We start from the raw sequence: 25,874 nt of genomic DNA, 5'->3' as shown, positions 1-25,874 counted from the left end.
ATTGGTGGAAGACTGACCAATGGCCTTGTGGGAATCCAGCAATGCAGCATCCTGCGAACCACGCGTCGATTCGTGTGGCAATTCTTCTACGAAGTCTAAGTTTAACATGGCGGTAGCTGCAGACACCATACGTTATAACATGGTCGATGAGAGCATCACACTACGTACCACAGAGATAAGAAGGGCATGATGCTTGGTTTATATGGTCACATGTGTTGGGATACCATCATCTGCTGCTCCCAAAAGAAATCGACTAATTCCCCCACATCAATCTGTTGTCGGTGAGTATGAAATTTGTTTGCACAAATAAGTACCATCATGAGGTTCACCACCATTGCGAAAACACCACCACCCATGTCAACTAGGGGTTAGGCATCTCCAGTGGTTAGCGATAGATAACCGCTGGTGATGCACTTACTGTAACCCTGGGAATAACATTATGCTTCGAAGAATGTGCCCAGAGGGGGTAGGACGCAGTCCCAAGTTATACACAAGTCCTTTTATTATATGTGTCGACTTATCCAAGGAATTCCGTGCAATTTAGGAGTGATACTCCTTCTGTAGGGGAATTAGTCAAAAGAAATCCTTGTGATGGATTGCGGTCCTGAAAATCGCGAGAGTTCGAATGAATTGTCAGCACATTATTATTTTGAAATATACTATAGTATTAATATGAAACAATGTATTTTACTTCAGTAGCCTTTAATTCTTGGTATTGGGGGAATGTTCGACAAACGTTCGCCAGAATAACGGTGTCTAGGAAAATGGGTTTATCTCATCCTTCGGTTGCTTTGACCACGGACCGGGCGGGTGGGTGGGTACTTTCTACCCACCTTGACGCGTGCAATGGCAACTCCAGGACGCAAGAAGGCGGCGACTGGCGCTTCCCTCTTGGATGCGTTGTCGCCTCAGTTAATGTCCTTGGTTGAAGCATCCTTAGGACACTCATTGGCGGCACCTTCGTCGGTGAGGAACGGCCTCAGCTCAGCCAACGCATCTCCACCACCACAACGATCCACCGTCCAACCACCTGCGAATCGGGGCGAGTCTGTGATACCCCAGAGCAGAAGCAGCGACTATATCCGAGTAGGAGTGCTCAATCCGTCGGAAATATTTCTTCTCCGACAGGCAGACAGCCCTGGCTTCGTCGTCCGAGAGCATTTCTTAGGGCCTGCAGCTGCAACCGCTGTCCATGACGCATGCCTCGGCCTCACGGAGTCCACTCCAATGCGCCCTGCCCAGGTGGGCGTTGGCAAGTCCACTGCAGTTACGTGTCATGTCGCGGACGCTCGTGGAGATCAACTCGTTTGGCTCCCCCACGACAAGACCGCCCTCCCACCGCCGCTGCAGCATCTCTTGGCCCAAATTGAAAGGCTCATGCATGGTTTGTAGTCGTTCCTGTCAATGCATCTCCCTCCATCATCCCATGGCTAGGACTGGCCAAAGCCGCGCCGGAATTGGGCGTTCGAAACGTCAAGTCGACGCAGTTGGCCGTGTTTGTGAGTGTCATTACAACCAATCCTACGACGCGACCTTTTCGTGACCATCCATTATTGTCTTGTAGCCAGGCCACAACACCCGCTTCGTTCCGCACGTCGACACATACGACCACAACAACAACGCCAAGCAGCACCTGAGTCGACGGATCACGTGCCTGTACTACCTGAATCCGTCATGGGAATCATCGCACGGCGGCGCACTGCGCATGCATCTCCAAGATGGAACAACATGGGACATTCCCCCAGTACTCGATACGCTCGTGGTGTTTCGCAGCACCGACGTCCTCCACGAAGTCCTCCCCACGACAGTCCACCGGCTGGCGCTGACGACCTGGTACTACGGCGGTGGCTCAGCCACCACTATCCCGTCGACCCCTCCTTCCGCCACGTCACCAACGCCCACCACGCCCTCTTTTGCAACCAACATAGCCACTCGAACAACGTCGTCATGTGTCACTGGGTCAAACCAACCGCTGGAAGTTGCTGGAGGAGACGCCACGTCAACGATCTTTGTGTCGATTCCTAGCTACTGCGACTCGGAATGCCAGCCCACGGTGGCCCATCTCTTTGCGACCGCCGCCGCTCCGTCCCGCGTGTTTGTTGGCCTATGTCTGCAACATGAGCAAGATGATCAAAGCATGGACATGTACGGTGAGCATGTTCGAATCAAGCGGATGCGACCGGCGGACGCGACGGGACCGTGCCTGGCGCGATGGGAAACCCAGCAGTTGTGGAAAGGGGAAGCGTTCTACCTGCAAATCGATAGCCACATGCGGTACGACTATTTGGACAGTTCGCATGCATATTTTTATTGTATATGGCGATATATATATATATATATATATATCACTTTTTAAAATTATTCGTGTCGTATACCGTATCGTTGGATATACGAAGGGGTGGGTCCCTATGCAGAATGGAGAAAACTCCATGTACCTGTATGACCTAATGGCATGTTTGTATACTCTGGAGGATATATATGTATATATATTTATCACATCGTACTACATATATATCGTTGGATACGCGGGGATATCTATCATTTCGTAATTTTTATTTTTGCGCTTGGATACACCGGGGTAGATAGATATATAATCACTTTTGAAATATCCTTTCGTAATAGATGATATATGTAGGTTTCGACGGGGGTGGGATGTGTACTTGATCGATCAACTGCGGCGATGTAGCAACAGCCCACAAGGACGACCTCGCAAAGCCATCTTGACCACATATCCCCTGGGCTACACCCTGCCAAACGAGGTACGTACCACCATTCATTTATTAGTGAGAATGCAAATGAACCATTCATTTATTATATTGAGTGCAAAGAACCATTCATTTATTAGTGAGTGGAAATGACCCGCCATTCATTTATCTACTACGCCCTGCCAAACGAGCCACGAGTTGACCATTCATTTATTCTTGACGAAAAGACGAACCATTTATTTCTTATTGACTGCATGCAAGCCAGGGGTTTGTGATTGATTTTTTTTTATTACCTACGATTAGAATTGGAATTTTTGCTTTCTTTAATATTTTACAAAAAGAATGTTTACCTTGTATTATTAGTATCTATTAAAGTACTTATGGTTAATCCTAAATTTTCTTCAGGATAAGTATAATTATTTTTAGATCCTATAGAACCAATTTCAAAATTCCCTTTACCATTCAAGAGAGTGTGTGCTTGTATGGATGATGTGTACATATATGCCAACGACAATTAGTAGATTCCCAATGATACCCGGCCAACCTTGCTCTGTGCGTCGGCATTCGATTCGCACGGGATGCTTCGACAATGCGGCAAAGTGCTCAAGACAAGTCCATCGTCGTAAATGAAATATTATTAAGATAGTTGACAGATCCCTTGACATTTGGCTAGGCCTGTTCCAAGTGCATTTTGGGCGGCGGGGTTTGCGTTTTCACGGGCATGTGTGATTCAAGAGGTACTTTAGTATATTATTGCCTTTCCTAAAAGTTGGACTTTTGTGGTGATTCGTCAAATCTACCCTCGATAGGTGCTTTGTACTAACGGTACGGAATTTTGTATGGTGAAAAATTGTCTGGTGGTGATTAAATCACACTAATTTCAGTCACATACTAATTCGACGTCCTGTCCTGCAATCTGATTGGCTCCATATATTTATACATTTGTCGATGCATTCTCCACGTCGCTCCAGTTTCGAAGCAATTCTACAACAATACTACGTGGAGTGGACAATTGATTCACATTGTACTATTGTCCTATACCCAAAAATGTTTTGGACTTTTGTGCTGATTTACCAAATCCATCGATCGATTGTACTAACTTTTGTGTGTAAAAAGTATCGACCTGCACACTAATTTCAGTCATACACTAAATCGATGTGGAATCGTTGACTGTGAAGCGAGAAAATTTGATATCGTCTACTTGATTCGTGTTGTGTGTTTTGATTGGTCGTATATCGATTGCCTGCTGATTTGTTTGGTTTTCTGCTCATTCGATGGAGCTTACTCCAATAATTTCGAATCATCGACTTGACAATCAATACCTGTAGGTGCCATACGACCCGTCATTGGCCCACTTATTCTTTGGAGAGGAAAACGTGATGGCGGCAAGGTTATGGACCCACGGGTATGACTTTTACGCGCCGTGCGAGGCTGTGGTGTATCACTTGTGGTCGCGAAGCCACCGGCCCACATTTACCAGCCCACAGCGAGTCGACCAAGCGGCAAAGAATGCGTCCCTCGAGCGAGTGCTGGCGTTGTTACTACAGGCCAAGGAAAACGAACCCATGGTCGCGTGTGGATTGGGAAGAGAGCGCAGTATCCAAGATTTCCATGCTGCCCAAGGTGTCAACTGGTCGACCCACGAGATTCAGTGGACGAGCTTGTGGGGCCACCGGGATCCCATTGAGTTCGACTTGACGGCTGCCGTCGACACGTAAAGTATATGTAAAATAATAATAAAAAGTAAAAATAAAAAATATTTTTAAGAGATGTTTTTTCAAACTTTCGATTCAAAACTCGAGCTCCCTCCTCCTCAGTAGTAGAATCGAATCTCGTATTGTGCCTTTTCACCCAAATCTGGACTTTATAGTCTTGTCCCTGTGATTCGATATGATCAAATTGAATCTTGTGCAAACTATACGATAACTACATCATTGAGTATCTACAGTATCAGGCTTTACCCCATGCGGAGAGACTGTGCCCATAAAATCAATCACGCTCGATCCAAACGATTGATTCGGTCCAAAGTCCCTCCAAAACTAGATATATACTGTACGTTGTATCGCACAGTTTGTACAAGCTTACAGTTAATTTGGATCAAACGCTATTATTAATATTATTTGGCGAAATGACTCTTAACAGTCCAATTTTGGGTGAAATGCACAATATGAAACCCAGGTTGTGCCACTTGTTGAAGCCAGTTGTGAACGAGGTCGTCGATTCGTCGGCTGCATGTGATCCAAGTCGTTTGGATTGAATGGAAGGGCTTACGTTTCAAGCTGCTACGTTCGTTTGCTTTGTCCCACACATACAGAAATACCAACGGGTGAGATTGGCAAATCATGGCTTCATCTTAGCTGCTACTTGCGTTGTCTCCTCGTTGTGTATCAACACGCCACTGCGCTAGTGTGCTGGCAGGAATTAGGAAAGGCGCTTCGTGCATGTAATATCACTTGAGTACCTCGATAAACAAAATGTGTACGTAAGAACGTGCCCCATGAAGAGGGTGGAAACGTCGGAACCCGGGCCCTAGAACCTAGATTACTGTAGTTAGGTCGAAGTGTAGTCTTGATATTCCGGGGTTTGGCGCATCGCTAGTGGTTTGCTATAGCTATCCCCCGGCAATGCGCCGAACCCTTCACCAAAATCAGAAGTGCGCACCCCCACGCAGCCCTGGTCATAGTGGCGTCCAAGGCGAATTCGCAACTGTTGCAAACCGATTTCGCGTAGCGACTTGATCCCATTGGTGTTGCACTAAGAAAATCCAGTTAAACGTTGCGAATAAATTTGGGCACATCCTCCGGACAGAAAATAAATTCAAACCGCCGCAAGTAATCCTACACCCACAGTTTTTGGTAAAATATTAATCAAATAAAAATGCGAAAGTGTTCCTACACCCACGGCTTTCGGTAAAATATTGATCGCCTAACGCATTCGTGTTGAGTGCAATCGAATTAATCGAATGTATCTGCGGGAAAGTCGTTGTATAAGAAGTAGTGGTATAGTAGGTTGTACCGGCCAGAGAGTATCTATGATATCGCAGAAAATTCACACCTTTTAATTGTCCATCAAAGGCATATTTTGACTATTCAGTTTTTGACCGAATATATAATCTTGATTAAATTATGCTAGATTATATTGACCTCTATTTTCACCTTGATTAAACTATGCAAGTTTATCTTGACCTTGCTTTTTATCTTGATTAAACTATGTGACATTATTCTTCCTGGTCTAGCTTACTAGCGTAAATCCTACCAGTAAAATCCTTTCAGGATTAACTGGAGGGTGCGGGAAATGACCAAAACATCGAGCCTCAAATGAATTGACAGCATACCAAGCAGCTCGATCGCACTAGGACTAATCATACCTGATAGACACACTAGAGGCTGCGGACTTTCGATTGGCCTTTCGACAAGGCGCAACACCTGGAACGCATGGTGTAGTGACTTCAGCTCAAAACTGACCGGTATTTTAATGGACTTGACATTAACTTTGTTAGGTAACTTAGAAAGTACATGACTTTGACATCGAATCTCTCTCTGACGGCTTGCCTACGAGCGGTGTAATGAATGTAGATATTGCAAACTTAGTTGCAGGCTATCGTTTAAAGCTAGAAATATGACGATTGCAACTTTGTAGCGTGAGCGATGAGTCCTCAAAGTAGCAAAAAAACGCAAATATAACCTACTTTGAAAGTAAATATCTCGATGATTATACCTCGTAGCGACCTATATGATTTGCCATTATGTAGATATAATGCTTGTGAGCACGCGAATGGAGTCTCGGGCTGGTCGGTTTACATTGGCTAATGTTGTGTGGCTTTGAAAGTGGCTGTCTCAAATATAATATCCAAGTTGATCAACTTTGTTAGTTATCTTTGCTTCCAAATATAACATCACATAACATCGTTTTGATGTGTTGTTTTTTAAAATTCTATTCACGCCATGATAATAATAATGAAACGGTTTCTTGTTTCGAAGAAAAGTGCGCTTCCATCAAGCAAGCTGACGACCAAATCACCAGCGAAGATGCGACGACGAAGGTTTCTGTAAACCAGGTGAAGTATGAACGAATCCGATCGTGGAATATTGCGATTATAGGCATCAGCTCCATCGAGTTCGTTCTAAATGACCATTTCCCGCAGCCTCCTGTATAATGCAACCAGAGTGTTCACGTTACCGGTAACGTTATCCGGAACCGGTATGAGGCTGATTTCGCCGACAACTTTTGAGTGATAGTCCAAATCTATTGGTCCGCTATGGACCAATGAAATCGCAGTATGCCGTAGTTGATATCTTTCCACATTTGAAACGAGAATGAAAGGCAGCCCGTCGGCTACGTTGTCTCCGCTGTGGCAGGGCACGGTCCCGCTGCTCTGTGTGGCCTTGTTAGCCTTTGCGGTCTTTGCCAACACGCTGTCATGCGGGTTTGTCTGGGACGATCGTGCCGCCATCCTCACGAATCGCGACATTCGAACCGACGACAACACGACGGCCGTGGGTGACCTGTTTGTCCACGACTTCTGGGGCACACCCATCTCGTCTGCCAGCAGCCACAAGAGCTTCCGTCCCATCACGGTGCTCACGTTCCGTCTCAACTACGCCGTCGGTGGATTCGATCCCTGGGGGTATCACTTGCTGAACGTTGTGCTCCACTCGATCACGTCAGCGCTTGTGGTCGTGGTTGGCCGTCGCGTCATGTCCATTGCGCCATCGTCGTCACAAGTCCATCGAGCTCCTGTCCTAGCTGGCCTTCTCTTCGCCGTGCATCCCATCCACTGCGACTCAGTCGCCAGCGTCGTTGGCAGAGCCGACGTGCTGTGCACATTAGTGTCCCTTGTGGCGTTTACATGTTACGATACTGCGATTTCAGATCGAACCACCACGAAATGGATGCATTTCATCCTTTCCATCGGTCTGATCGTTCTCGGTACGTCAGCGCTTCCCAAATACATCGTTGAACGTTTCTTATAGCCACCCTTTGCAAAGAGCTCGGCGCCACGACGCTGGGTATGTTAGTGGTGTTGGACCTGCTACAGTCCTACCGTCTTTCAACCCAAGAGTTGCTTGCATCCCCAACACTTGGTCGTTTGGCGGTACTTGTCGCGTTTGGAACCACCGCCATTGCCGGACGCATCCTCTTGAACGGCCCCCACATGCTGTACCCATGGACTGAAATGGAAAACGATATCTCGCTATTACCCTTCGGCACTTCCAAGGTGCTTACGATTGCCCACACACACGCGTGGTACCTGTACAAGATGGCTTGGCCTCAGTACCTAAGCTACGACTATGGCTTCCGCACCATCCCCATCGTTCACTCCATGCTCGACCCCCGCAACATCTCGACAGCTATCGCGTACACGTGTGTGGTTACTTTGGTGTTTGCGTCCGCGTGGCACTCCCGGACGTCGCCTTCGCTCTTGCTCATGGCATCATTTGCCTTGTTTCCGTTTGTACCTGCCGCCAACGTCCTCTTCCCCGTCGGCACCATCGTCGCCGAGCGTCTGCTCTACTTTCCCAGCGTCGGCGTCTGTCTTCTCGCAGGGTATACGCTGGACACGGCGCTGCATCGAGGGTCCCAACGACAACAAGTCGCCTTAGTCGGGATCGCGACCACTCTCTTGATCGTTGCCACCGCCCGCACACTCTGTCGCAACCGTGACTGGACAGACGAAGTCGCGCTGTTTGAAGCGTCCGTCAAGGTAGCCCCCTGGAGCACCAAAGTGCTGAGTAACCTGTCCAAAGTCCTACTCAACTCGGACGCACCGCGGGCGGCGGCGTACCTGGAGCGGGCGTTGCATGTGCTTCCGCACTACTCGATTGGACACTTCAACCTCGGCCTCGCCTATGTTAACATGGGCAAATCGCTGCATTGTATGGACAGCTTGCTAAAGGCGATCGATGTGGACCATTCATTGGCGGTACAGTATTGCTTACTATATATAGACAATCGTATCACAACCCACGACGATAACGATGATATGTCTAGTCGTACTCGTACCTCGGCAAGTACCTGTTTGAATTCTATGCCACGAACCAACACGACAAGTTTCGGACGGATCAACCCACGCACGCCCTGGCTACGGCCACAAAGTTGTTGGATTTTACTCTGTCACATCACCACAACCTGCCCACCATAGTTTTCACTCGGGGGCTCATCGCGTACTACGCCGACGACTTTGCTGCTGCGTTGCCGTACGTCGTCGCGTATCGCCAGCTTTGTTTGCAACATTAAATATTGTGAATGAATCCCTCCAAAACTACTTCACGTCGTTTTGAACCTGTGGACATACTGTGTAGGTACTTTGAACGAACGCTCGAGGAAAATGCTCGCGTCCGACGCCGGGGCTACGACTTGGAAGAGCTAGTGGCACCCTGCAGCGTGTACAACATGTACGCGCTCGCCGCTCAAAACGCAGGGGACAACGTCCGCGCTGGCTTGATCTTCATATCCTTTTTGCACATGACGCATGATGTTAGTTACTTTGTGATGCAGTATCGTGAGTCCCCTTAACGAATTCGATACGACGAGGGCTTGAACGACGGAGTTGAATGCATGGAGTTGTACAACAACGCTGGCGTGTGGCACAAGACCAATGGCAATCTCGTCAAGGCCGCCGAGTTGTACGCAGTTGCCATCGACCGATTCCCACGACACGGCGCGTTGCTCACGAACGCCGGGTTCTTGGCCGAAACGATGGGCAACCGCCTGGACGCGATTCATTACTACCTCAAGGCGCTGGAGCTGGACCCGACCAACGACCAAATCCAAACCAACTTTTACAACCTCCAAGCCAAGTTGGCCGTGCCAGACGTCGACTCGGAGCTGGCCCCGATGCCGTTGGAAGCATCCTAACAACATACTAAAGTACGACTCGACAGGTTTTGTTTCAGTTAACTAACAAGTTAACAACTACGGTAACTGTTAATGAACAGGAGAAGCGCTTTGGAACTAGCGTTGTGACTTGTAACGATGTCTTTGTTTACTGTTAGTATTATTATTTGTAAACAAAACTGTGTGTGACCAAGTAAGTCTTACTACGTAGTATCATGATTGTCGAGTCGATTCAAACGTGCTCAATCGAATACAGTAAGCACTACCAAAATCGGTCGACAATCGATCGACCAATCAAAACCCGGAACAACACGAATCAAGTGGCCAATCAAATATTCTCGTTCAACCATTCCACACCGAATTAGTGTAATAATGACTGAAATTAATGTGCAGGGCGTTACTTGTAATGTCAAAAGTGCAAGAAATAAATCGATCGATGGACTTGGTGCGTCTGTACAAAATGCCAAATTTTAGCATTTTGTACAGACGCACCAAGTCCATCGATCGGAAAGCATTCTACCGTAGTATTTATTTTTTATTCAACCCCGGTGATAAAACCAATCGTGCTACAGTAACTCGTTGTTTATGCATCCAATCTTTTCCACGCAATCGACTCTCCCGCACGCAGCGGCACGACTTGGCTCGATTCGAACGGGTACGAAGCTGGCACAGTCCACGTCTTAGGCACCAGTTCCACCGACGGGCCTTCGTTCAGAGGAAGCCCGTAAAAGGTGGCGCCATACACACTGCAAAACGCCTATATATATATATATTGTCAAAACTGTTCCAATTTGGACTTGGATACAATCGAATGGATTATAAGGGCAATGTATTTTGAAATATGTCCTAGCCAATCAAACTTCACTATAGAGCAAACAAATATCGATCGAATTTTAGTTTGGCCCAGCAGGTTGACAAATCAACCCAAAAGTTTCCTATATATTTAAATATGTATCGCATCCATTGAGCAAGCTTAACATCTGACACAAATCGATTCGTGAATCAGCAGAAAACTCCATATTTTAGCGAAAAGGACAATTTATATATATATTCAAGACATTTCGTAAAGGACAATTTATAGATATATATAATATATATATTCAAGACATTTCGTACCTCGAATTTGTCGAGGCTCCCAATCGACTCGAACGCTTCCGCGTACAGTTCCAACGCTGCGTGCGCCGTGTGGATCCCAGCACAACCTACATTGCGCATGTTTTTTAGGAATGTAGGTCAATTTTCAAGAAGACACTTGAGAGTGACGGTTTAAAGAACACAATATGGGTGGGTATTAATAGAACACATCGCAGGTACATACCGCAGCCAGAATGTTTCTTGTCTACAATATGCGGCGCGCTGTCGGTTCCGAGAAAGAACTTGGGGTTGCCGCTCTTGACAGCATCCAGCAGTGCCAACCGATGGGTTTCGCGCTTGAGCACCGGGAGGCAATACTTGTGCGGTCGCAGGCCACCTTGGAAAATGGCTATACATCCGCATGTTTTGGGTGAATAATGTATGTCTTAAAAGAATAAAACACAACAAAGAGTGTATGTCTTTAGCGAACAACCCACCGTTGCGGTTGTACAGGAGATGGTGGCACGTGATCGTGGCCGCGACGTTGGCCGGCGCTTGGGCGACAAACGCGACGGCGTCGGCGGTCGTGATGTGCTCCATGACCAGCTTTAGCGTCGGAAACCGAGCGATCAAAGGGACGAGCACCGTGCGGATGAACTCGGCTTCGCGATCGAAGATGTCTACGGCTTGGTCGGTCACTTCGCCGTGCACGAGCAGGGGCATGCCAATCTCCGCCATGGTCTCCAGCACGGGGTAGATGTTCTCGATCTTGGTCACGCCGGAGTCCGAGTTCGTCGTGGCACCCGCTACACGTCTTATGTTGAAGGAATTATGGGAACGGAGCATGGAGTACCGGGGTAGTACTTGACGGCAAACACGACACCAGACGCCTTCGCCTCGCGGATGATCGCAGGAGTCGTGCCGTCGGTCATGTACAACGTCATCAATGGCTCGAAGGCGCGGCCTACAGGTACGTGCTGGAGGATACGTTCACGATAAGCGATGGCCAATGCCGCGGTGGTGACCGGCGGCACGAGATTCGGCATCACAATGACTCGGCGGAACTGAGCAGATGCTTGGGGCACCGTGAGCCCCAAGGCGGCGCCGTCACGCAAGTGATGATGCATGTCGTCTGCGCCTCGGATGCGCAAGGTAGGTCGGGAGGCAGCAGACATGAAGACGCGGCGATTGATGTGGCGCAAAGGCTGCAGGATGGTTTGATGGAGCTGTGGTTGGACAGTGCAAACGCTGGTTCACAAAAGGTGCTCTTCGAAAGAGCCAATCATTACATAGCAAAATCTTATATTTTGATCCAATCATAGCCAAATATTTCTAATTTAGACCAATGAATATAAGTGTATTCATTGATATCGAGTTTATTTTAATTAGTGTTTCGTAGTTAGAGTTGTAATTTAGACCAATCCAATTGATAGCAGTTACGGTGGTGGTCGCAGCATTTTCTCTGCCAACAGCACCAACGTCGGCTGTCTAGAACTTTTGCGCGGCGCAGCAAGAAGACAGAGTGGGGGTGTGAGCAGTAGCCGACAACCACCTGATGCCGAAGGAACGAATCCCATGCGCTTGGAACAAGTCCCGAGCTTAAAATAGCACTGTCACCAGTTGAAACAGACATCCTACTCGACTCTCCCCTGTTTCCACCCATTCTCTCATTTAGCCTGACACACATCACCCATGGGCTCTGCGATATCTCGACCTGTGGTCACGACCGTCGGCGTGCTGTACCCTGCCTACGCTAGCTTCAAGGCGCTTGAAACCCCTCAGACGGACGACGACAAGCAATGGTTGACGTACTGGGTCGTGTTCTCCATCACGTCATCCGCAGAGGAAGTGGCCGAGAAGGTTGTGGCGTACTTGCCAGGGTACTACGTGTGCAAGTGCATCTTTCTCGTGTGGATGATGCTGCCCAAGACCCGCGGCGCCATCTGGGTCTACGAACGCTTTATCAAGCCAATGTTGATCAAGTATGAGCCCGTGATCGACACCAAGCTCAAGGACCTCCGCATGTTCGTGGACAACTGGCTCGTGGACATGAAGCATAACGGCGCGCGGTATGCGGCGCAAGGACTGACGCTGACAATTGAAGCCGCCAAGCACATCCATGGCCAAGCCAACAAGAGCCCCATCAAGAAGCAGGTCGTGGCCAAGATTCAAGACATCCAAAACGCGAGCCTGCGCAAACTCGGAAAGAAGAAACCGTTCAAGGAAGCCGTGGAGGAAGAAGAAGAGCCTGTGCGTGAAGCCGAGGCCGTGGACGCCGCGGAATGACCGATAAGACCTTCTTAAGCTAATAAATATTGCAACATTCGTTACGATGCACTTCCATTCATGCAACAAACACTGCGGCAGTCGGAATGTGCTATTATTGTGGGCTGCATATAGTACATTGTACGTGACCATCGAACGGGCCCTCAAGAGTCGAGCAACGTTCTGGAATGAAATCTGGAGATTTTGTCCGAAGCGACACCTGTGCGCTCATACGGAGGAGTACTAGTATTAACTATTTCAACGGCACACACTAGTGTACATTATCGTTAGTTTTGTCTATTCAAGTGAGAATGATGGGGCTTGCAAGTGGCGGAGATGTCTCTGTGGCGGATGGCGTTGATGTAGTAGCATTGTATCGTACCAACTTCATGCGATCGTCCAGAGGTAACGCCTCCACCTACATACATCCCCATCATTTGAACAATGCTAGCGTTCGATCGACACATGGGACACCGACATCCACATGTCCTCATGAAGTGCACTCGGATATACCCAATGGCCTCGAACATATAACACATACACGTATATCGAGCATCGATTGGATGGTATTATGCACGTACATCAAAGCCATGGGCGGCCAGCACCGCCCGCAACGTCCGCGCTTTGTTGCATCGCCCTACGATCATTTCATATTGGTTGGTCAACATAGATACCGTAGACAATAACATAGGGCATATGTACTGTACACGTATACCTGCGCAGTGAAAGATGAACTTGGCCATGTGGTGGTCGTGTTCGTTCGCGTGACTTGTGTCGATCTTGCGGTTGTCGTCCGAGATGTGCACCGTCAAGCCTTGGCATCGATTCGAATTCAAGTCCAAGTGGCATGTTACCATCGTATGCGCAAACAACTTGTCGCCATGGGGACCGCCGCGGACGTAGCTGTGGAATGGCTGGACGGAATCGAGCCCTTCGAGGCGCGCCTTGAGGCACCGCACGAGGGCCGACTGCTCGTAGAAGAACACGTCAAAGTACTTGCGCATGGCCCATACATCAGTCCACAATTGCTCGCTCCATGATGACACTCGGACGATCACCACGCCTGTATTGACGAGGCAGCACGGGTTCACGTCCTCGGAAATGATCAAGTCTACATACACAGTCAGTTTGGGTTATATTGAGGGTATGACGTGGCGCTACATACCTCGATGCCTCGAGCGTTCGATGAGCTCTTGGACGCGGAATGAATGGTTCACGACGACCGCATCTGCATCGATCCACATGATGTACCCGATCTCACGTCGACGGAGCTCAGCCATGTCAGCAAGGAAGCGCTGGATCATCAACACCTTGTACCAGCCGCAGAACTGTCGCGGCGAGATCGCCGCCATCATGTCGTCGTACGGCAACACGTCGGTGTGGAACTCGTACCCGTGCCGCGCCGCGTACATGCGATTCACGATCTCGCAGGCGTATCCGACCGAGTAGTCGCTCGTGTACGCTGTGAACATCGCCACACCAGTGTGCTCGACGGCCTGGCGCGTTGCATTAGCATCAAACGCGCGCAGGAGGGCCGCGGCGGCGGACACTGTCTTCTTGTCGGGCAAGTCCAGCACCGCAATGCCCGTGAGATCTCGGTACAGCTGCATCAGATGCTTATATCCACGGACATGAGACTCCTTGGCAGCGTCAAAGAGCATCTCGGCCGTGCACATCGTCCCTGCATGACTGTCCATCAAATCTGCCCCTTCAAGTCCACGTTCGGTCAAAATAGTAGAGCAATCGAAATTGAGTTTATTTTGTACCGGTATTGACAGTGAAGTGGAATTAACGTTACGATAAACTTTATTACTCCATGTTGTAATTATATGACACAACCAAAAGCACAATGAAAACCCCTACTATCGCTCTTAATTAATACTACAGTACTAGACCTCTTGACCAATTACTGTAGTAGTACGACATAAGAACCGAACCAAGCTTAATACACAATTACTACGTAGTAGATCAATAACGTTAGCAATGAACAGGAGAGGCGTGACAACCCGTCTGCAGATGAGCTTACGATTTGAAGTACGAACGCAATACAGTACTGTACTTCCCCACAGCCCTGTGTGTGGGAAATTGATGGCATTTGGGGAAGATCATGAAGGTGTGTCCCTTGAATAATCCACGCATATCTCTAGGAATTGGTTGGTATCTACAGCTGTAGTTTACTTTGTGGTGCCTGCATGGGTGGATGTGTATATTGGTGCCCTTTGGCGAGTGGCAATTTTATATGATTCGTTGGTTGAATGGTCCAAACGATATGATATTCATTGATGCTATATATTTTCGACACGGCATACTTAAGCTTGGTGTTTGTATGCTCTGTCATAGTTTAAATAAATTTAAATAACTATGTAGTTGCATTCATTCTGTGGTGGTGAAGCTGCAGAATTTGATTGGCTAAAATACAGAAAACTAGCCAATCCAAGGGCAGCATTTTCGTGAATTGAATCTTCCTTGAACGTTGGTGGAACCAACACACAGCAAAACCTATCTGTTGTGCCACCTCCCATCGTCATGCTTCGCTTGGATCGCTTGTCTGGCGCGTTGGCTTTCACTGCTGCCGGCCTCGGCTTTACCCTTGGCACGTGGAAGTCTCCTGCTCGTTCGGAAGATGAGACGAACCTCCGGGACATTGAGTTCGGCGTCCCCCGCGACCGCAAGCGCGTGGACCCGTTCTCACCGTTCTTCCCATCGGACAAACATCCTTGCACGCACGCTGGCATGTTCATTCCCGGGTGTCATGAGCTCAAGATCTTCAGCGGATCGTCGAACTTTGAGCTCGCGGACGACATCGCGCGCCGTCTCGGTACGCGTGTGGGGCGATTGAAGCTTGGGCGGTTCGCCGATGGCGAAGTGCAGTGCCAGATCCAGGAGAGCGTGCGTGGCAAGGACGTGTACATCGTGCAGTCCCTCGGCACACCCGTGAACGATAACGTGATCGAGCTGTTGCTCATGGTGAGCACCATGCGTCGCGCGTCGGCGAAGAAGGTGACAACCGTGATCCCGTACTATGCATACAAGCACCACCGCCGCGGTAACCCGAGCGCAACGAGTTTGAACTCCAAGTTCATTCACAGCCCCGCACAGGATATCGCCAAGATGCTCGAGGTCATGGGGGTCGACCGCGTGATTGCCGTCGACTTGCAGCTGCGCGGCCAAGGGCACGAAGCGAGCTTCTTCAACACCAACATCCCCGTGGAAACGTTGGAAACCGTCATGGCGGGCGTCGAGTACTTTGCCACCCAGGTACAATACCGTATTCCCATGATACTCGATCCTGTTGCTGCATTCACCTCGACTGCTCCATATTGTGTGGAGTATTCGATGTGTCTGTCGTTGGCGTCGTCTATCTCTTTAGTATACGATTGAAATCCATTTGAAACCCATGTGTTACCTATGTATATCTATGTTATACTGTGAATTCGATACGAATTTCCGAATCACGAATCATCGACGCTATTGGCTAATCCATTTTTGAGTGGATTTGATTGGCTCGAAACGACACATATATTCAACCAATCAGAACTCCAACGTGATTCAATATTGATTCGACAAACAGCGCGAATTTTGCAAGTTTAGAGCGAATTTTCACAATATACGATTGAAATACATTTGAAAAAACGTAATTGTCCTATTGATGTTGTTCGAATACGGAAAAAACCTGTTTTTTTTCGCTTTTCAAACAAAAGACTGACATTAATCATTTGACGTGGTCGTGGTAGGTGTACTTCAAGGGTCCAATTGTGGTGTTGGCACCCAACCCCGAGTGCGTCAAGCGCGCGCGCGTGTTCCAGCGCGGCCTGCGCAAGTGGCTGCCGGACATCCCCATCACGTTCGCCACATGCATCCGCGGCGGCGCGAGCGGCGACGAGCCCGACGCGATTCAATTGATCGGCGACGTCCAAGGTGCCGAGGTGATTGTCGTCGATGACATGGTCGACACGTCAGGCACGCTGGTCAAGCTGGCGCAAGTGGTCAAGAACGCCGGCGCGCGGCGGTCGTTTTGCTTTGCGTCGCATCCGCTGCTGACGGGCGACGCGGAGAAGACAATCGACGACAGCGCTGTGCACGAGGTGGTGGTGATGGACACGATTCCGTCCGAGGGCGGTCGGTACCACTCGTCAAAAGTGAAGCGCCTGAGTGTGGCGCCGATGCTCGCGGAACTCATCCAAGCCGAACACTTCAAACCTCACTCGTACATTGACAAGTCCAACTCGCGAGAAGATTTCAAGCACTCGTACATTTCCACTTAGGCAGGTGTTTTTTTTCGTGGGATCACATATCTACCCATATACTACGTAGCATGCGATGGTGTTTTGTAGTAGTACTTGACAGTAGACCATACAAGTCAGGCCTCCTTAAACCGTAGTAGAAATCTACAAACTACAGTACTACCTCCGATTGGAAATGATTGATAGGTTTCACTTTGTTGAGCTTTGAACAATTGTATCTCAGTCAAAATAGGTTATTGCCTTGACAATATGTATACTTCCATGTAGAGAATTTCACAAGAAATCCGATTTTAATGCTTTGAGAGTCCTAATTAGAGTATCTTAGAAGTTACTATTAATATTATACATACAAAATCAACCAGGAATGGTGATCAATTTTCACTGTGCTTCCGTATAATTTCTATACACCTATATCTGATACTTATCTGGTTATAGAGGCTTAAGTGGAAATATGCGGTACAGCAAATATGATAATACCTGTATAATATAATAATAACGGAACGTAAACCGGTAAACCTATCAATCATTTGTACTCCGTAGTAACGTTAAGCTTAGCTTGTTTTGTAGACACCGCCAGCATTACTGTACTTTGTAGACTGCTGGAAACTGAGTGTAAAGTCTCATTGTTTTATTCATTTTGCGATCTCTAATGTAACGTTAGCAGCGACATCAACAGGCGACGCTGCTTTGCCTGGAAGATGTCCTCCAGCGATAGGTGCATCATACAGCTACGGAACTCGTCGAGCTCCCAGTATCGAGAAATCCGACTCGACCGCAGTCGTGTTGGCGAGAACCGAGGCCAACCGGCCCCTGAAAACGCGGAGGTTGTCGTAATCACTTGGCAGCATATCCCACGCGTCGTTGGATGTCGTCGTGCTGCTATGCATGTCGATGGCGGTGCAAATGTTCCTCTCCTCCTTGTACAGCTTGAATAGTTTGCGATGCCGCTCTTCGACCATGTCGACCCTTGAGGCTGACATCCTGACACATGCCCGCGACGCACACCCAGCCAGGGTATGCGAAACAAATATTTGACGAAGTGATTGACAATTAACAGTAAATAATTTATTGCAAAGAGCCGGACAATTATGTGTACAATTGTTCTGCATGGAACTGCAAAAAGACCTACCAGGTCGGCTCATGGTCTCATGATCGGTAAAGCTCGTTAGTCTCCATTATGTGCAGCAGGTTGAAAGATGTGCATTGTTGGCGCATTTTCATTGGACGAAATGATTAGACTTAAAATAGACCAGAAAAAGAAATTCGTCGTAAGACTCCTCAGTTTGCAATTTACTACTACACCTTTTCCCGTTCAAATTGAAATGAATTTCCTGTCAATGTGAAATGCAGAAATATTATAAGATTTCAAAGTGCAGTTTCACATCTCAACATGAAAAATGTTCAAAATGAAACGTTAAACTTACTTCAACTATACACCACTTCCCGTTCAAGTTGAAATGAATTTCCAGTCAATGTGAAATGCAGAAATATTATAAGATTTCACAAGTGCAGTTTCACATCTCAACATGAAGAATGTTCACTTCAAAATGAAACGTTAAACTTACTTCAACTATAGTATAATAACCATAAGGTGATGAATTATACTACCCTTCAGTATACAATAGTGATTCAATCATCATGTCTACCCTCCCTCACCCATCTTCCTCCTTTATCCAAATCATACACCAGAATATACATGAAACAAAGTATGTTTCAAGTTGAATGTTAGAGAATTCATGTTGGTTTGAAAATCGTCGTGTTTCGAACGTGTTCATTTCACATTGACTGGAAATTCATTTCAACTTGAACGGGAAACGTAGTAATTCGGCCTCCGCAAGAGGTTCCCGTCCGGATAACGACGGGAGCGAAAACAAAGAATTCTTTAGCCTCATCGCCCGAAGCAATGAGGGCTGTGACTACCAACGCTCGCAGTCCCCTGTTAACGGGACGGAGCGATTCCGATCCCTAGAAGCCGAACGCGGCCGTCCCGTGCACCGACCAACCACAACCAAGGTTCGCCTCACCCCCGCAGCGTAATCCACCAGCTGTTGACCAGCGGTTTCAACCAGATGGCTACGCAAACACCTCATTTAGGGCGCACACACCAACCCCGTGGCCGTCCATTTGATTCCCCCGCGCCAGCTACGACACCAACTGGCGCCACCAACCTTCTCCCTATCCCCGATGGCTATGACATGGGTTAATGCGACGAGTGTCTTCGTGTACAACGCGCCGGCGCTGCTTGACCCGCCCTCGTTCAACGACTCGACTAAGTTAGAACGGAGGATATTCATCCGCCAGTACGACAAATACCTGGACCAAGTCAACGCCCTCCAGCTCAATGGCTCACGGCCCTTCGCCATGCCTGTTAGCGCATGCAGGGACGTACTTACCAAGAAGCGCATGGCGATGTGAGACATGGCCAACCGCGACTAATGTGGTGTTTCAGAATGGGAGTGGATCGCATGGTTTAGCAAGGCGTTTGAAGAGGAGCCTCAAGTCCTGGAAGTGCTCAAATAGTTTTTGCCGACAGCGATCCGGGTCGACACGACTATCATGGACGCTAACTCGCGCATTGTCAAGATGCTTGCAACCTGATGCGAGCCTTGGACCGCCACGACCAAGCGTGGGTGTTGGACCAAGAAGGCAAGACAGTTGTCGACATCATGGTCAAGGTGATCAAACCACTTGGCCTCAAGGTCGACCGCCAAGTGCAGTTCAAGTTGGTCACCTTGGACACCCCTTTGGCCCTGCGTGGACTCGTCCTCCAACGCAACAGAGCTGCTGATCAGCTGGGCTGTGGTGGAACGGCTGGGTTTCTCTGAAGAAGGGTTGCTCAAGCAAGAAGTCTGGGATGTTAGCGACGTGTAGATGCCGCCTGCAATGGCAAGTGTCAACCGCTTGACTCAAGTGGCCGCCTCAAGCGACGAGTGCGGTGATGACTGCATGCACTGTGCCACCCCCAACATCCAAGTCCCATCTGCTGATGACGCAGAACGCGAGCGAAACAGGCGGCGTGTGGTGGTTAAAGTGGTGATTCAAGCCAAGCTCCGTGCCGCTGAAGGTGAAGGCTTGACCGCGGATCTGCTCGAGAAGGTGCCGAGAAGCTGCGACTCCTGGTCATACATGCTTGGCTACGCCGAGACCCCTGAAGTCCTCCTCGACCAAGTCCTCTCGATCTGCTCCTCCTTCGGCCTGAAGCTCAACCCGAAGAAAGCGACTTCTGCCTGACCAAGGCCGTCTGGTGCGGCAAAGTCGTTTCAACTGAAGGCGTACAGCACTCCCCCACAAGAACCCAAGGACTGTGTGCGCTCGCACCGCCTGCCACGGCTACCGACCTCCAACAGTTCGTGCGCAACCAACTGGATGCGGTCCAGCATCTCCTGCTACACCGAACTTGTGGCGCCGCTCCGCCAACTTCTTGACGCAGCGACCAAGCAAATTGAAAGTGCGAAGAAGACGAAGCTCACCCGCGTCCAAGTCACTGCCGTTGGCTGGGACGTTGGCCATCTGGCCTGTTTCGACAAGATGAAGGAAGCTCACTTGCCGATGGTTCCCATGGCGCACCCACGGGCAGACATGATGGTCTGTCTGCCATTACACCGACGCAAGTGAAGGCTTTTGGGGCGCGATCGCCACTCAAGTACCATTTGAAGACCTAGCCCTGCCGTTGGAAGAGCAGCACCACCAGCCTTTGACCTTTCTCAGCGATGCCTTTACTGGCGCAAGCGAGCGTTGGCCAATCGTGGAGAAGGAAGCGTTTGCCGTTTTGGAAAGCCGCAAGCGGCTGGACTACCTTCGTATCCGCCCAGCTGGCTTCCGTCTTTTCACCGACCACAAGAACCTGCAGTACATTTTCAATCCTGCCGGCCAGTCCCCAAGCATGGCGAGATACCAAGCGCACAAGTTGGAGCGCTGGTCCCTGTTGCTTTCCTCGTTCTCCTACGCCATCGAGTGCCTGCCCGGTGAAGACAACATGTGGGGCGCCCTGCTCAGCCGCTGGGGAGCCGCCCAAACCCAAGTGCCAACGAAGTCCGTCCGGCACCTCCTGGCCATGGTGTCGCCCCTGCAGCAGTGCAACTTCGACTGGCCCTGCCCTGCCGGCATTGTCAAGACCCAACAAGTGGCTGTGAAGAGGGAAGAGACCCCGCCAACCGGCGTGGCGTGGAATAAAGACAAGAATCTGTTCCTCGACAAGGAGGACCGCATCTGGATCCCACCAAGTGCCACGGACCTCCAGAAGCGGGTCTGCATCATAGCGCGCCAAGGCGCCGCGGGCCATCGACGAATCGAAGCCACAACCAAGGCCGCCGTGATGTCTTCGCCTGGAGCACCCTCGAAGCTGATGTCAAGACCTTCGTCCAAGCCTGCATCCACTGCCTCAGCGTCGACGACTCAGTACCTCTGGATAGGCGCTCCATGTCGAGAAGCCCCAAGAGCTGATCCATTTCGAGTGGCTCTCCATGCCCACGGCGACGAACGGCTAACAGAAGTTCCTCATCATGAAGGACTACAGTACATGAACAGGTTCGTGCCACTTTGGCCCAGCGAGACAAGCGACGCCGCGGCTACCGCCAATGGCCTCCTCAACTGGTTCACGTCCATTGGGTATGTCCATACCTGGGTCTCCGACAGCTGCTCCCACTTCAAGAACGAAGTCATCGACTAGTCCCGGAACCCCGCCGGCCGCCCACCACCACTTCACGACCACCTACTGTCCTTGGGCGAACGGAACCGTTGAAGTAGTCAACCGACTGATCCTCCGCGCCGTCAAGAAGCTTACCGGCGAGTTGAAGCTGCGCGCGACCGATTTGTACCTCGACCTGGCCCTGGTTCAAGGCGCCTTGAACCACGTGCCAAGCGACCGACACTTAGCGGCATGGCCCTGGTGACCGCCTTTACTGGCCTACCTACGACAACGCCCCTGTCTGCGTTTGTCAACACCACCAAGGAAGTCACTGACATCGACTGGCTCTACTCCACGCGCAAGAAGCACATGGATGAGCTGCATCAAACAATGGAAGAGCTGAATCGCGAAGTCGCTGCGACAAGCGCCAAGAAGCGACGCCAAGCCCGCGACCGCCAAGCCAAGTCGAAGGCCGTCCAGTTGCATAAATTTGCGATCGGCGACTTTGTCCTCGTTGGTCAAGTGTCCCGCCAAGGCAACAAGTTGTCCCTGCACTGGTGCGGTCCAAGCAAGATCGTCCGCCTTATCACACATGACGGCTCAAGATGTATTACGAAGGCGGCTGCGATGTGACCAAATACCTACCCGATCATATTGCCTTTGGCAATGAAGGGTTCCACGTGGCCAAACTCGGCGACGTCCGCGAAGAAAACGGTGAGTACCAAGCTCTCGTCTACTAGATTGGCCTCGATGAAGACGAAGCCTCATGGGAGCCCGTGCGCAACCTCTATGAAGACATCCCCATCGTTTCCCGCCGCTGGGTACACCAAATCGAAGACCAAGAAGAAGTGAAGAAAATGGCCGTATTGTATTGAATTTCCCCACGTGGAATTCTGTCAAAATATCAAATTGCAAAGTATCATGTGCTTAGGAGAGGTACACTATTACAGTTTCTTTGTGTGCTACCACGAACAAAAAAGTGTACGTTCGGGTGGGATCGAACCCTTGGCCAATTCATTGACCAGAGTGCAATTTTTGCTTCAGATCACAGTCAATTGGACATCGTCGGAGTATGGAACAATTTCATGGGCCCACCATTAGATGTACTTTTGAGGTTAGGTATTTACATCAGTTGATGTAGTCATGTCTTTAACACGCTATAAGGACGATAATTCTCCTTGGTGATGACGCCACGCTCAGAATCTACTTTTTACTACTGTACGAAGCAATTGCTTGGATGCATACTTCTGTATGTATATCACTTTTTGACTAACATTGTTAACGCAAACACTGAAACAAAATCAATTTACATTGGTTAACAGTACAACTAAACCACTACGATTTCAAGTACCCCAGAGCTACGAATCAGCTGCTGCTTTTTTGCCCCAGATTGAGCTTGAAGGAGCTTATGATAGTCGACTGTGATAAACATGCCACTCACCGACAACGTTTTTCGCACTGGACCTCACTTGTTGCGTTAGACTTGCGAATAGTGGCGGCACTTTTGAACAATGTTTCTTCAACTTGTTCTACACGCTCCGACGGCGGTTTGAACAGATACAATCGGTATATCATGGCATGCAACGAAGGTATACGTCTTTGTTGAATTGGCCCAAATTTCACAGGTGATGGAGACTGCCTTCTGCTTGATGATGTCACTTCCAATGTTATTCGACATGTCGTCAGCGATTTGAGACCGGATGCCTTCTTTCGTTTCGGCACCGGATGACGCAGCATGAAGCGATGATACCAGCCACGTGTCAAAGGTTGAGCTGGTGTGAAGCCGTGCATAACCTCAAGAATGGCAGTCGCCTTCTCGATGATTCGTTTGCGCCTGACGGCATGACCATCCGTTTCCATTCCGACGATCCAGGTCACCAAGTCGTCCTCGTACGACATGGGGAGAGATGGAGGTGGCCCCGTGCGCAAGGGTGCTACGGTGGCTTCCATTGTCTTTTAGTCAATGCACATGAGTATGGAGTGTACGAAGATGTACTCCATGACGCATTGCCATGTTTGCAACAATATCCACCCCTTTGAGCATGTCGCCGATGGCTTTTGACATGTCGTCGGCTGAGTACGCCGTTTTCGGCGCCATGCCAAATTCAAAAGTTGACATACCTCTCATGTTTGATATGTCTTCCCTCCTATTAGTTATTACGGGCTCTATTTCATGGAGGATTTTATTTTGGCCAATAAGAGTAATTCTGCATTTCTATTGGCTTATAAAATGCCGATGACTGGTATTTAATGCTGATGACCGGTGCCCTACGTTATGAAGAATTTATGGTCCTTGATTCCTACAAATCATGGTGGTGTACCATGTTCGAGGGATACATGCAACTTTATTCAAGTGTCACGTGCGAGTCAACCAGGAACTGAATCTGCCACTTTCACTTCAAACGGCGTGTACCATGCGCACGACAGGTACATATTATTATTCGCTTGAACATCTTTAGGCTGATATTTGTATTATGTATGTGTATTTTTATTCAACCCCAGAATTATTTACGTTTTGCAAAACGATTTTTACATCTCGTCACTCCGCTATCGAGTTCCAGTACTATCATTTCTAGTTGTCGCCGTACGCACCTGTGATTTCGGAACAGTTGATGGTGGCCGAGATCACCAACAACTGCTTCGAGCGGTCGATGGACAAGTGCGACCCCGCCACGCACATAGCGGCGTAGCGGATGTACATTACGAACGCGCAAACCGGCCGTGGCGACGATCAAGCCAAGCAGATTGTTGAATAGCGCCCCACGGGATTCAAGTGCGGTACCAATAACCAACTGTCCAAGTGCCGGGGACCGCGTGCAGGCGTGGTGGCCCATCAGCTCCAAACACGAACGCGATTGCTGAAGTGTTTTCGTTAGTTCGAGATACTGATGAGACAATTGCGTGTTTTCATAGGTGAATTTAAGTTAATTTCCTGTAACCCGCATGAGTAAGGCAATTGCTCGACAATATCCGAGCGATATTTGCGTACCGCGGATTTCCCATACTTAACCTATGATTTTGGACCGAAAACCCGAAACCACATCGTAAAATCGCGTCGAGCAATTGCCTGACATTTGCCTCACGGATCTGGATACGAGGGCCTAATTTATCGTAGATTGCCTCACGGTTTCACTGGATGTTTTCACTCCCATCGTTATTATTCGGACGGGAGACTAAACGGCCTTACCGATGATGAGACCATGAGCCGACCTCTAAAAAGGCGCATAGGTCTTTCTGCAGCGCCATGTAAAACAATTCCCCCTAGAGGTAGTGTCCGAGGGTCTTCTCGAGTTCCGTAAGTCTAAATGTGTGCCGATGACCGGTACCCTACGTTAGTGATGTGTTTGTGGCCTATTCCCGCAACTCCCTGGAGCGACATGGAGAATGAAGCGACAAACCAAATGTACTAAAGAATCGGCAGCAGGATATAGTCAATCAGATTGCAGCAAACCATCAACAATGGCAAAATAGTGTGTGACTTCAATTAGTGTGACACCAATCACCTCATGACACCTTTTTACATCAAAAATCAGTACTATTGATCGATATTTAGCGATTCAGCACAAAAGTCCACATTTTGGGTAAAAGGACAAAACCTTGAGTTCACAGTAACTGTATGGTAAAAAATCAATTTAAGACACATGACTCAATTTAATATCTAACAGTGGGGGACTCCCAAAACCTACACAATGAATTTGAGTCAATAATAATAGGGAGATTTCGGAGATGACTTCTCCTTTTCTTTTTCCGTAAAAATTGAAAGCAAAGTAAAAGCGAGGGATTTTATATCGACGATTTCGGTGATAACAATTTTTCCCTATCCGTTAACTAGATGGAGCCAAATTCGTGGACTTCGTGGATGATCGGCGAGGTCATTGTGAAGTCGTCCCATGGGTCATTCGCCGTTGAAGCGTTGTGGCTAGTAGGGATGACAGAGGCATACGAAGCATTGAATTGATTGAAACTCATATTGTGTTAGTTTAGTTGTTCTACTATCTGTACACGGAATGGCGTAGCTACGCAGGCAAGGAGTGGCTTGCACCTAAAGTAGCACGCCTTGACAAAGCACCAGCTGCAGATGAGTGCTTCTACACTAGTACTTATCTGGTGCTTTTAATATAT

The 25,874-nt window shown here is 48.9% G+C and overlaps 9 protein-coding genes across 15 annotated transcripts; 6 read left to right on the top strand and 3 right to left on the bottom strand.

Annotated features, from left to right (window-relative positions):
- Positions 1-798: 798 nt before the first annotated feature.
- H257_04761 (hypothetical protein) lies at positions 799-4,438 on the top strand. Of its 3 annotated transcripts, none has more exons than XM_009829386.1 (7): positions 799-1,384; positions 1,435-1,499; positions 1,565-2,274; positions 2,636-2,759; positions 3,227-3,327; positions 3,379-3,442; positions 4,034-4,438. In XM_009829386.1, exons 1-7 carry the CDS (start codon positions 847-849, stop codon positions 4,421-4,423), a joined length of 1,992 nt encoding a protein of 663 aa, XP_009827688.1. In that variant the 5' UTR covers positions 799-846; the 3' UTR covers positions 4,424-4,438. The 3 variants fall into 3 exon arrangements, with proteins under 3 accessions (XP_009827688.1, XP_009827689.1, XP_009827690.1); XM_009829387.1 differs by having other exon boundaries at positions 3,379-3,530; XM_009829388.1 differs by lacking the exons at positions 3,379-3,442; positions 4,034-4,438 and having other exon boundaries at positions 3,227-3,375.
- A 2,554-nt stretch (positions 4,439-6,992) lies between these two features.
- On the top strand, positions 6,993-9,672 carry H257_04760 (hypothetical protein). 5 transcript variants are annotated; one of them, XM_009829381.1, is made up of 5 exons: positions 6,993-7,634; positions 7,679-8,628; positions 8,697-8,902; positions 9,008-9,155; positions 9,234-9,672. In XM_009829381.1, exons 1-5 carry the CDS (start codon positions 7,022-7,024, stop codon positions 9,561-9,563), a joined length of 2,247 nt encoding a protein of 748 aa, XP_009827683.1. In that variant the 5' UTR covers positions 6,993-7,021; the 3' UTR covers positions 9,564-9,672. The 5 variants fall into 5 exon arrangements, with proteins under 5 accessions (XP_009827683.1, XP_009827686.1, XP_009827684.1 ...); XM_009829384.1 differs by having other exon boundaries at positions 9,008-9,672; XM_009829382.1 differs by having other exon boundaries at positions 8,697-9,155.
- A 387-nt stretch (positions 9,673-10,059) lies between these two features.
- On the bottom strand, positions 10,060-11,866 carry H257_04759 (dihydroorotase, homodimeric type). Its single transcript, XM_009829380.1, has 5 exons — positions 11,470-11,866; positions 11,114-11,422; positions 10,861-11,025; positions 10,659-10,744; positions 10,060-10,299 (listed from the first exon to the last, which is right to left on the bottom strand). The coding sequence occupies exons 1-5, from the start codon at positions 11,789-11,791 to the stop codon at positions 10,126-10,128; spliced, it is 1,056 nt and encodes a 351-aa protein (XP_009827682.1). The 5' UTR covers positions 11,792-11,866; the 3' UTR covers positions 10,060-10,125.
- A 226-nt stretch (positions 11,867-12,092) lies between these two features.
- On the top strand, positions 12,093-12,949 carry H257_04758 (hypothetical protein). Its single transcript, XM_009829379.1, has one exon. It carries the CDS (start codon positions 12,309-12,311, stop codon positions 12,900-12,902), a length of 594 nt encoding a protein of 197 aa, XP_009827681.1. The 5' UTR covers positions 12,093-12,308; the 3' UTR covers positions 12,903-12,949.
- Positions 12,950-13,164: 215 nt separating this feature from the next.
- On the bottom strand, positions 13,165-14,606 carry H257_04757 (hypothetical protein). The gene is made up of 4 exons (XM_009829378.1): positions 14,047-14,606; positions 13,597-13,992; positions 13,463-13,518; positions 13,165-13,299 (listed from the first exon to the last, which is right to left on the bottom strand). Exons 1-4 carry the CDS (start codon positions 14,576-14,578, stop codon positions 13,183-13,185), a joined length of 1,101 nt encoding a protein of 366 aa, XP_009827680.1. The 5' UTR covers positions 14,579-14,606; the 3' UTR covers positions 13,165-13,182.
- Positions 14,607-15,346: 740 nt separating this feature from the next.
- H257_04756 (hypothetical protein) lies at positions 15,347-17,293 on the top strand. Its single transcript, XM_009829377.1, has 2 exons — positions 15,347-16,139; positions 16,616-17,293. Exons 1-2 carry the CDS (start codon positions 15,408-15,410, stop codon positions 17,144-17,146), a joined length of 1,263 nt encoding a protein of 420 aa, XP_009827679.1. The 5' UTR covers positions 15,347-15,407; the 3' UTR covers positions 17,147-17,293.
- Positions 17,294-17,853: 560 nt separating this feature from the next.
- On the bottom strand, positions 17,854-18,084 carry H257_04755 (hypothetical protein; the record flags this gene model as incomplete). The annotated part of the gene is made up of 1 exon (XM_009829376.1): positions 17,854-18,084. The coding sequence occupies one exon, from the start codon at positions 18,082-18,084 to the stop codon at positions 17,854-17,856; it is 231 nt and encodes a 76-aa protein (XP_009827678.1).
- Positions 18,085-18,113: 29 nt separating this feature from the next.
- Positions 18,114-19,540, top strand: H257_04754 (hypothetical protein; the record flags this gene model as incomplete). The annotated part of the gene is made up of 3 exons (XM_009829375.1): positions 18,114-18,139; positions 19,012-19,138; positions 19,220-19,540. The coding sequence occupies 3 exons, from the start codon at positions 18,114-18,116 to the stop codon at positions 19,538-19,540; spliced, it is 474 nt and encodes a 157-aa protein (XP_009827677.1).
- Positions 19,541-23,477: 3,937 nt separating this feature from the next.
- On the top strand, positions 23,478-24,442 carry H257_04753 (hypothetical protein; the record flags this gene model as incomplete). Its single annotated transcript, XM_009829374.1, has 2 exons — positions 23,478-23,642; positions 24,329-24,442. The coding sequence occupies 2 exons, from the start codon at positions 23,478-23,480 to the stop codon at positions 24,440-24,442; spliced, it is 279 nt and encodes a 92-aa protein (XP_009827676.1).
- Positions 24,443-25,874: the final 1,432 nt, after the last annotated feature.

The sequence above is a fragment of the Aphanomyces astaci genome, assembly GCF_000520075.1.
Source record: "Aphanomyces astaci strain APO3 unplaced genomic scaffold supercont1.8, whole genome shotgun sequence".
NCBI classification, from domain to species: Eukaryota; Oomycota; class Saprolegniomycetes; order Saprolegniales; family Verrucalvaceae; genus Aphanomyces; species Aphanomyces astaci.
This window is presented reverse-complemented; position numbering and strand designations above follow the sequence as displayed.

Excerpts from the sequence above, each read along its gene's own strand:
- H257_04761 (XM_009829386.1), top strand. The coding sequence starts at position 847 with ATGGCAACTCCAGGACGCAAGAAGGCGGCGACTGGCGCTTCCCTCTTG. Across the intron at positions 1,385-1,434 it reads AATTGAAAGGCTCATGCATG|GACTGGCCAAAGCCGCGCCG; the intron begins GTTTGTAGTCGT and ends TCCCATGGCTAG. Across the intron at positions 3,443-4,033 it reads GGGCATGTGTGATTCAAGAG|GTGCCATACGACCCGTCATT; the intron begins GTACTTTAGTAT and ends CAATACCTGTAG.
- H257_04760 (XM_009829381.1), top strand. The coding sequence starts at position 7,022 with ATGAAAGGCAGCCCGTCGGCTACGTTGTCTCCGCTGTGGCAGGGCACG. Across the intron at positions 8,629-8,696 it reads ATGTGGACCATTCATTGGCG|TCGTACTCGTACCTCGGCAA; the intron begins GTACAGTATTGC and ends TGATATGTCTAG. Across the intron at positions 9,156-9,233 it reads TCCGCGCTGGCTTGATCTTC|GACGAGGGCTTGAACGACGG; the intron begins ATATCCTTTTTG and ends CGAATTCGATAC.
- H257_04759 (XM_009829380.1), bottom strand. The coding sequence starts at position 11,791 with ATGTCTGCTGCCTCCCGACCTACCTTGCGCATCCGAGGCGCAGACGAC. Across the intron at positions 11,026-11,113 it reads TCTCCTGTACAACCGCAACG|CCATTTTCCAAGGTGGCCTG; the intron begins GTGGGTTGTTCG and ends GCGGATGTATAG. Across the intron at positions 10,300-10,658 it reads GGAGCCTCGACAAATTCGAG|GCGTTTTGCAGTGTGTATGG; the intron begins GTACGAAATGTC and ends ATATATATATAG.
- H257_04758 (XM_009829379.1), top strand. The coding sequence starts at position 12,309 with ATGGGCTCTGCGATATCTCGACCTGTGGTCACGACCGTCGGCGTGCTG.
- H257_04757 (XM_009829378.1), bottom strand. The coding sequence starts at position 14,578 with ATGGACAGTCATGCAGGGACGATGTGCACGGCCGAGATGCTCTTTGAC. Across the intron at positions 13,993-14,046 it reads CGAACGCTCGAGGCATCGAG|ACTTGATCATTTCCGAGGAC; the intron begins GTATGTAGCGCC and ends CTGTGTATGTAG. Across the intron at positions 13,300-13,462 it reads TGGCCGCCCATGGCTTTGAT|GTGGAGGCGTTACCTCTGGA; the intron begins GTACGTGCATAA and ends GGATGTATGTAG.
- H257_04756 (XM_009829377.1), top strand. The coding sequence starts at position 15,408 with ATGCTTCGCTTGGATCGCTTGTCTGGCGCGTTGGCTTTCACTGCTGCC. Across the intron at positions 16,140-16,615 it reads TCGAGTACTTTGCCACCCAG|GTGTACTTCAAGGGTCCAAT; the intron begins GTACAATACCGT and ends TGGTCGTGGTAG.